Below are 8791 nucleotides of genomic sequence, written 5' to 3'. Positions count from 1 at the left end.
GAGCATGGGCGGCTGGCTGACGGCAAACCACAGCCCGCGGGGGCCCCCCCATCCCTCGTGGCCCCAAAGTGGTAAGGCAGCTGCGGGCCCTGGAGGCCTGGCATGGTGCCGCTCCTCGGCTGGGGCCCCAGCACTAGTCTGACAGCGTGATGACGTCGTAGTGGATGCCCTGGTGCAGCTGCTGGATCTGTTCAGCCGTCGCCTCTGTGGTGAACATGCCCTGGGCCTGCGCCATGGCGGCGTCGGCCACGGCTGCAAAGAGGAACGGCATCAGCCCCAGGACGGAGCAGGGGACCGAGAGGCTGGCTCAGGCCCAATCCCACAGGCAAGGCCAGCACGGGGGGCTGTGACAGGCTCTGTGGAGCCACCGTGCTCTGCAAGGGCCCTGGCCCCTCCCTGCAGCCACATCTCCAGTCCCCTTGCAGGCAGCACCGCTGGCTGCTGGCACAGCCAGAGACATCCCCTGTGCCCTGCGCCAAGGGCAGCGACACCCTTGGGAAGGGGGCTGGGCCGAGTCCAGCTGTTCATTTCAGAGCAGTGGCAGATGGTGACCCGGTCCCCACGTCTGGCACAGAGAGGCCTGTCAGGAGCCAGGGCCCAGCTGCAGGACCCGTCAGCCAGGGAGACCAGGCCTGTGCCATGCCTGTCCCACCCGACCGCTCTCTACCTGTGACTGCCGAGTGTGCCGCTGCCTCCAGCTGGGCCTGGGTCACGAGCTGCTGCTCCGGGGAAACAGGCATGTACTGGATCTGCCAGGACAGGGGGGGGACGTCACAGCCTGGCCAGGAGCACGTCTTCCCTCTACTTGGGGTGCCCACGGCTGCAGCTCCTCGGCCACCCCCCCAGGAGCACCCCAACACACTGCAGCTCCGTTACCTGGGACTCCTGCAGGAACTGGCTGCCCTGCTCATACTGGATGTGGGTGATCTGCCCGTCCTGGACCTGAAAGGCAGAGCCTGCGTGACAGCCTGAGCAGTGCCAAGGACTCCACATCTGAGGGCCCTGGGCAGCACCCAACGGGAGCGGCCAAGAACTCCAGGGGACAGGAAGCCCCACACTCCATGCACCGCAATCCTGGACCCACGGGCCTGAGCACGCAGCCTGGCAGGGCACCAGGGCACTGACCTGGATGTGATGCCCCTCCGGAACGACGACGTACTCATGGGGGAGCAGGTGCGGCACGCCGTCCTGGGCAATGATGTACTGGACCTGCAGGCACAGATACGCTCAGCACCCTCTGCCCCTGCCAGCACGGCCACCCTGCACAGCCCTCCTCCCCCTCACCTGGTTGTCGGCGGTCACCAAGTGCTGCACAGTCTGCCCATCGGCCGTCGTGATCTCCTGGATGTAGGTGGCCTCCTCCTGCAAGGCAGCAAGTACCCGGCTGTCAGTGCTTGTGGAGCCTGGGGCCCAGCACCTCAGCATGACACTGGGAACAGCCCAGCTGGGAGACTGCATGGCGTCTGGGAAGGTGCCTGGGGACTCACCTGGCTCGTGATGCTCTGCTCCTGTGCTACGATGATGTGCTCCTGCCCCAGGGCCTGCTGCAACCGCTCAGGAGCCAGCACGGCCTGGCCAGACTGCAGCGCTGCTGGGGAGGCAGAGCACTGGTGTCAGCCCACATGGATGCAGACAACAGCCCAGCCCAGTCCAGGCTCCAGCCCCCACCCCAGGGCAACCACACCCCAGCAAGGCAGCAGGGCTGCAGGAAGCGGCAGTGGGGGGCAGTCCCCGGGATAGCCGCGCTCCCGGCCGCGCATGGGACGGGCAGGATCGCGCTGGGGGGGGGCGGGGTCGTCTGCCCTGCCCTGCCGCGGCCCGCTGGGGGCGGGCGCCCAGGCAGGGGGGACACGGGCCTCAGCCCCACGCCCGGCCCGCGAGCTGCCGGCCTCTGTGCCCGTCCCTGGCGCGGCCACCTCGTGCCCGACCCTGCCCACTCCTGTCATGGACAGGAAGGGGCAGAGGGATCTACCCCAGCACGCACAACAGAAGCCAGAGGCCACTGCCCCCCACCTCAACCACGAGACGAGTTTGCAGCAGCACGTGGCCATGGCCCCGCACCAAATGATCAGGGGTAGCTGTGACCCCAGAAGAAAGCCTCCCCTGGGAGCCATGCCACAGCCTCAATGGAGCACTGAGGTCAGTGCTGACTCGGGCATCCCCAGAAGTCTCCTGGCCAAATCCCACCCTGCAGAGCCCTGGGCAGTGCCAAGTGCTCAGCCCAGGGCCCCTCCCAGTGGCCAGGCACAGGCCCTGGCAAAAGCAGTGCCAAGCGTCCTACTCTGCAGCGTGGCCAGGGCATCCTCGTCGCTGTTCAGGATGATAGTCTGTTGGGCTGTGGGCTCTGGCGGCCCTGACCGCTTTCCATCCGAGCTGTGCAGTCGCTGCATATGGAATTTCAGGTGCCCATTGCGATTAAACCTGCCAGAGAGCAAGGGTCAGAGCAGTGCTGGCCGCAGGCATGGCCCCTCACACTGCTGCCCCTGGGACGAACAAGCGGAGGCATCCCTAGCCAGTGGCAGGGATGGCCCCCCTCACCCCAATGCTCCCCACAGGCAGCCCATGAGCATAGCTGGAGAAAAGAAGAGGGTCAGAGCTGCATGGGGAAGCCTGGTGCAGCTGTGCAGGCCCCTACCTCTGCCCGCAGACCTGGCAGGCGAAGGGCTTCTCGTTGGTGTGCGTCAGCATGTGCCGGCGCAGGTCCTTCTTGTTCTTGGAGGCAAAGCTGCAGTGGGGGCACTTGTGTGGCCGGAGGTTTGCATGCTGTGCCATGTGGCTCTGGGGTGGCGGGGGAAAGAACGATCAGACAGGTGCCATCATCAGCCCTCCCCAGCTCTCCTGCTCCATGTCCCCGTGTGTGAGGTGAGCCTACCCGGACCTCCGGCCACAAGGCTGCCGTGAAGGGGCAGTCAGGACACTTGAAGGCGTCAGGCCCCACATGGGCCCTCTTGTGACTCTCCATCTCCGCCCGCCCCGTGAACATGGCCGTGCAAATCTTGCACGAGAACTTCTTGGCGGTGGAAATCTTGCATGACAGCTTCTTGGCTGCAGCAATCTTGCAGGACAGCTTCTTGGCCACACCCTGCAGAGCGGGCCACCGGACCCTGGGTGACACAGCCTCCTGCCCGTCTGGGGCGGAGTCCTTCTGGAGTGGCCTGGCCACACACTGCACTGCTGGCCACTTGATGCTGCAGGGCTGGGCCTCTGGGCCTTCCCCCGGCGAGGCCAAGGCAGTATCCCCGCCGAGCTGCTGGGAGAGAAGAGCTGAGAGTGACGCTGTCCCATGCCAACCGCCTAGGACAGGGCTGTTGGGGAACCCTGGTCCCACTCACCTCGATGTGGTGCAGCTGGCTCCCAGGGAGGCTGGACGACATGATGTAGTGGCCACCATGGTCCTTGAGCGCCTCTGTCACCACGGCCTCGCTCACCACTACCGTGTGCGAGGTCTCTGTCAGGCTGTCCTCCTCGCTGTGGGCACAGGGCAGGGTGAGGTGGGGCCTGGCCGCCCTTACTCCTCCCCACTGCGGGGGCATGGTGAGAGGACAGGCGCTCCCCACTAGCCCCACAGAGCAGGGTCCCATTTTCCAGCCTGGCCGGCCACTGACCTGTAGAGTGCACCTGTGGCCTGGATCTCCTCCCCAACAGGTGCAATGATGCTGTACTCAGCCGTGCTCTCGAAGGGGATGGCAATCTGCTGCAGCTCGGGGCCGCCCAGCGTGGCCTCCTCATAGGCCTCCTGCACCAGTGCCTCCCCATGCTCAGCCACGTGCAGCGTCACCACCTTCTGCTGCTGCTGCTGAGCTGCGTCCAGCTCTGCTGCCTCCCCAGCCGGGAGCTGGGCATCAGGGGCCTGCGCATCTCCTGAGCCGTCTGACTTCACCAGTGCCACCTGCGCAGGGAGAACATGAGGCAGGTCAGTGAGGGGCAGTCAGTGTGCAGCTGCGCATGGAGGGGAGGCGGCAGCTGCCTCACCTGCAGCGTGCCCGCAGCCAGCTCCCGCTGGGTGCTCATGTTCAGCGGGAGGCCCAGCGCTGTCTGTGTAGCCAGCTCTGCTGACTCCTCCGCACCTGTGAGAGCCAAACGCAATTCAGTCTGCCCAGGAGCCCTCCTTCCCTCCCTGCCCTGCCCAGCCCCGGGATCTCACCTTGCTCGTAGATGATGGTGGCCCCTCCCAGAGAGTCTGGGGTGAGAACTGGGGGCTCGACTGCTGGCAGGGTCTGGACTGTGTGGTATGTCACAGGGCCAAGAGGGACCTGCATGAGAGAAAGTGAGCACGTGGCTCTGGCACTGGCAGGGGGGAGCAGGGGCCAGGTCCCAGTGCTCACCTGGGGGCTGGCCACCAGCTCGCAGGCTGTCTGGCCCTGGCTGTGCTGCTGCTTGAGCTCCTCGATCTGCTGCAAGGTGAAGAAGGGGCGGCGCCGGCAGGGTGGCTCCTCAGGGTGCCGCTGGGCCCACTCCTCAAAGCAGTCGGCATGGCGGCACTGCACGTGCAGGCGCAGGTTCTTCTTGTGCTTGGTGGTGAAGTGGCAGTACTCACAGCCAAAGGGCTTCCCCCCTGCAGCAGAGACAGGGCAGGTCACAGCAGGGGCCGGATGGGGTCAGGGGCAGGTAAGGCAGGGTGCAGCTTGGGGCAAGACCCTCACCGGTGTGTTTGACAGCCTGGTGGGAGAGGAGGAAGTCCTCGCGGAAGGTGGCATAGGGGCAGAAGCTGCACTTGTAGGGCCGGTCGTTGACATGCGACAACTGGTGGTTCAGCAAGATCTTCTTGTCCTCGCACACGTAGTCACAGAATTCGCACTTGAACCTGCCGGGGCAAAGCTGCCATTACCAGGGGCCTGGCCCAGCTGGGCAGCACAGGCGACAGAGCCCAGCACTGTGCAGCCCACAGCCCCCGCCCTCCGCACCTGCGGTTCGCGATGGCCTGGATGTGCGTCAGCAGGTGCATCTTGAAGGTGTAACGCTTCTTGAAGGACTTCCCGCACTGCGGCAGAAGAAAGCAGCGCTCATTCCCCAGCCCGGCCCGGCCCGGCCCAGCCCCGCCCCCCATGCCACCCCCTCACCTTGTCGCACATGTGCGGCTTTTCAGTGCTGTGCGTCTTCATGTGCTGGGTCAGCCTCTTCTGCATGGGGTAGACCCGGTTACACACGGGGCAGGGGAAGGAGCTCCGCTTCGGGGGCTGCAGCGAGAGGATGTGCAGGTAAGATCTGCTGGAGAGCTTCCCCCACCCCTGACCTGCCCAGGCAGCTAACCTGCCCCAGGCCCCTGCATGCTCTGCCTGCCAGGCCACCAGCAGAGAATGACTGGAACTCACCGGGTCAGCCCTCTTCTTCCTAAAGGACAGAGAGGAGAGAGAAGCCGAGTCAGACACTCCCAGACTAAGCTCCCCTCTCCTGAGCAGCCCACCCCACCCCACATGGCCTGCGCTGCCTGCACCTCTGGAGGGAATGGAGCGGATACAGTGCTCCCTAGAGGCAGCTCCCCCAAGAGCAGCACGACATGGGCAGGAGCACGAGGCTCCCTGGGCTGCACTGCTAGCTCTGCTCGGGCTGTGGGGCTGCATAAGGGAGGGCCTGCTTGGTGTCACCCAGGAGCCTGGGGTGGGGAAGGGGCCACATGGCTGGGGCATGGGGGGGGCCTCAGCTCACCGGTCCCGGTTGTGCACAGTGGAGTGGCGAATGACGTCCTTCTTGTACACGCTTGTGTAGTTACACTCCTCGCACTTGTACGGCTTGCTGCCCACGTGATTGAACATGTGCTCCTGCAGGACAGAGGGGATGCTGTGAGCCGCATGCCCAGCGCCCAGCCTGGGGCAGGGACGGGGACAGAGGCAGAGGGGCTGCACTCACCTTCAGGGAGGACCAACGGCGGGAGCGGTAGCTGCACTGCAGGCACTTGAAGAGCTGTGGGTCGTTGGCCTCGTGCGAGCTGACGTGGAAACGCAGGTCGTCATGCGTGAGGAAGCGGGACCCGCAGATGCGGCACAGGTAGGGCCTCATCAGGGGCTTGGGCGACTTGTAGTAGTACCTGACAAAGCACAGCTTGAGCTCAGAGCCACAGTGGCTATAAGGCTCCCGCCTGGCCTGGGCCCCAGGCACAGCCAGATGGCCCTGCCACGGAGCAGTGCAGCACAGCCCTCACCTGCGCCCCATGTACTTGCGGTACTTTTTGCCCAGGAAGCGGCGGGAGGGCCGGCCTCGCCTCCGGGGCACAGCATCGGCCTCCTCAGGGCCCGTGTTAGAGGATGGATCCTTGTTCTCCGAGTCTGACTGGCTGGTGCTGGGCTCCCCAAGGCTGTCGCCAGCCGCGTTCTCCAAGCTGGAGGAGCTGGTGGCCTCTGAGTTCTGCGCCTCACAGCTTGCAGCGCTCTGGGACGTAACCAAGGGCTCCACCTCGGCACCTAACCAACAGCACACCAGGGTCAGACTCAAGCTCCCGTGCTTCATTCAGCAGCCCAGGGTGTCCGCTCCCCGGCAAGGCCCACTCCCCTACCTCCTGACAGCGGCATGTCCTCCAGACGAGGGAACTTGCGGGGCCTTCCTGGCCGCCGGCGCGGCCGCTCTTCACTGGACGTGGGGATGGTGCGGCTGTGCTTGGGCTGCCGCCCGCGAGGCTCATCCTCAGCTGGGTTGTAGTCACTGTCCTCTGCAAAAGGAATGGCTGAGGCATTAATCATGGGTGCTGGCAGCACCAGGCCGCGCTGGCCCGTGGAGACAGGGAGGGGGCTGTACCTTCAGGGTCATCAATGGCGCCAGCATCCACAATGTCATCGTCCTCCTCCTCCTCCGGTGCATCCTCCTCTGGTGGCTTCGGGGAGGGGCCACTCTTCCGTGGCCGCCCCTTTTTCAGCCCAAGGGTGGATGCCACTGGGACAGAGAGCAGCGTGAGACGCCCTGTCTGGCTGGGCTGGGCCGTGCTGAAGAGCAGGTGTGCCGCCTGGACCCGTCCGGCCCGCCAGAGCTGCAGCACCCCCCACTCCACCATGAGGGTGGCACACCTGCTGGGCACTGCTCTGTGCTCTCACCTCTGAAAGCACCGGTGCTTCTCCCTGGACTAGGAGCTGCAGCCCCTGCTCCTGCTCCATCAGCTGTGCAGCCCCCAACCGGGCATATAAGCCCCTCCTGCCCCAGGGGCAGCAACCCCGTGACCTGGTAAGGCCTTTACAAGCCTTCTCCCCGAGCTGGTGCCCACCTGGCTGGAAGTGCCTCTCCCTCATGTGGTTGATGAGCGTAGTCTTGGAGACGCTCTTGTACTGACACATCTTGCACTTGAACTGCTGCACCACCACCACCTCCATCATCTCCTCCAGGCTCTCCATGTCCGGCTGCTCCAGCCCCTCCCCGGCGTCAGCCTCTTGGGCTTGGTATGGCTGCGAGGGCAGGTCCAGCATTTCAGGTGGCTCGGAAGGGTCTGCAGGGCCGGGCTGGTCGAGGCAGGTGGAGGTGGGGCCATCAGCTATGGTGTCTACAGCCAGGCTGTTGGCCAGGGCAGAGGTGGCCATCTGGGACACCACGGAGGCACCTGGGGCACCAACAAGGGCTCACCAAGGGAACAGCCCCTGCCCACGCTCCAATCAACCCTCCTCCGGAGCTGAGAACTGCTCCACACCCAGTGCCCTCTGCCTGGCTCCCCAGTGCCCTCTGCCGGGAGAAGCCAGGACTAGCTACCAGCTCCTCCCCCACAGCCAAGGCACCTGTCCTGCTCCCTGCACAGGAGCAGCCAGGAGCTCCCATGCAAGGCAGCACAGCACAGCACGCCTCTGCAACAGCCCCTCGTGGCAGAGGAACGGAGGTGGGAAAGGCCCAAAAGCAGCTGTCGTTGCAGGAAAACCTGCAGCCTCCCCTCACCATCGTCTGGTCCCTGCAGGATGAGGTACTGGGTCGTCTCGGCCCCGCCATCCTCCGCGCTGGTTACGGCAATGCAGCCTGCGAAGGGAGAGCAAGAGGGCGACAAGAGGCTGAAGCATGAGCGTGACGGACCTTTCAGGGTCAGGATGGAAAATGGGGAGACTGCAGCACGCTCTTGCACGGACGCGCTGCTGTGCGCCAAGGCCTGATGGCCGACAGCGGCAGGGGCAGCTGCCAGGCCTCTGCCACATGCCGGCTGCCCCGGCTGAGGGCGTCTCAGGCCAGCGCCTGGCGGGGGGGCACTCACTCTGGATGATGTCTGGCCCGATCGTGGACTCGATGATTTTGTCTATGGCAGAGCCCAGGTCCGAGGAGGTGGACGCGGTGGAGTCTGACACAATCGTGGCTCCGTCAGCAATGACGCTGGAGTGAACCAGCACCTGCGGGGACTCCGAGACCATGATGGACTGGCTCACCGTGGAGACGCTGGAGACCAGGGTGGACTGGGCAATGGAGGAGGAGTCTGGCAGGTAGATCCGAGGGACCGCGTCCGTGCTGGAGCTGCTCTCGGACACCTCCTCCTGGGGAGCAGAAAGGCCGCGGGGGCTCAGCTTGGAGGCCTCTGCTGAGCCACCCCAGAGGCAGCTTGTACACGGAGGCACCGCACCTCGCAGGGGAGGGGGCCCTGCCCGGGGAAGGGCCCCCAGAGCCGCCCCGTACCAGGGAGACCCCGCTGCTGTCCGAGCTCTGGCCCACGCCGGAGTCATCGGCTTGCGAGAGGATGACGGGCGCCGAGGCAGCGTCGCTGCTGTCCGCGGACATGGCCTCCGAGGTCTCCATGCCGAGCCCGCTCTCCGAGGGCTCCTCCTGGGCCACAGGAGGGGCCGCATCGCTGCTGCTCTCCACTTCATTTTCCTCCATGCCCAGCGAGCCCGGGCTCCCGAAG

The 8791-nt window shown here is 65.4% G+C and overlaps 1 protein-coding gene across 4 annotated transcripts; it reads right to left on the bottom strand.

Moving 5' to 3' along the window:
* Window positions 1-7: 7 nt before the first annotated feature.
* Window positions 8-8785, bottom strand: ZNF335 (zinc finger protein 335). Of its 4 annotated transcripts, none has more exons than XM_014525766.2 (27): window positions 8566-8785; window positions 8153-8426; window positions 7846-7923; window positions 7190-7519; window positions 6730-6864; window positions 6491-6643; window positions 6140-6398; window positions 5848-6025; window positions 5647-5759; window positions 5313-5331; window positions 5061-5177; window positions 4905-4981; window positions 4644-4804; window positions 4326-4555; window positions 4145-4253; window positions 3973-4067; window positions 3606-3889; window positions 3333-3468; window positions 2873-3250; window positions 2636-2778; window positions 2282-2421; window positions 1488-1591; window positions 1285-1362; window positions 1126-1209; window positions 877-942; window positions 668-749; window positions 8-252 (listed from the first exon to the last, which is right to left on the bottom strand). In XM_014525766.2, the coding sequence occupies exons 1-27, from the start codon at window positions 8764-8766 to the stop codon at window positions 134-136; spliced, it is 4143 nt and encodes a 1380-aa protein (XP_014381252.1). In that variant the 5' UTR covers window positions 8767-8785; the 3' UTR covers window positions 8-133. The 4 variants fall into 4 exon arrangements, with proteins under 4 accessions (XP_014381252.1, XP_014381254.1, XP_014381253.1 ...); XM_014525768.2 differs by having other exon boundaries at window positions 1488-1588; XM_014525767.2 differs by having other exon boundaries at window positions 2873-3247.
* Window positions 8786-8791: the final 6 nt, after the last annotated feature.

Source organism: Alligator sinensis, unplaced genomic scaffold (assembly GCF_000455745.1).
Source record: "Alligator sinensis unplaced genomic scaffold, ASM45574v1 scaffold1369_1, whole genome shotgun sequence".
NCBI classification, from domain to species: domain Eukaryota; kingdom Metazoa; phylum Chordata; order Crocodylia; family Alligatoridae; genus Alligator; species Alligator sinensis.
This window is presented reverse-complemented; position numbering and strand designations above follow the sequence as displayed.

Coding starts and splice junctions, on each gene's coding strand:
- ZNF335 (XM_014525766.2), bottom strand. CDS start 8,766: ATGGAGGAAAATGAAGTGGAGAGCAGCAGCGATGCGGCCCCTCCTGTG. Junction 6,026..6,139: donor CGCAAGTACATGGGGCGCAG/GTGAGGGCTGTG, acceptor GTGCTTTGTCAG/GTACTACTACAAGTCGCCCA. Junction 750..876: donor AGTTCCTGCAGGAGTCCCAG/GTAACGGAGCTG, acceptor CTGTCCTGGCAG/ATCCAGTACATGCCTGTTTC.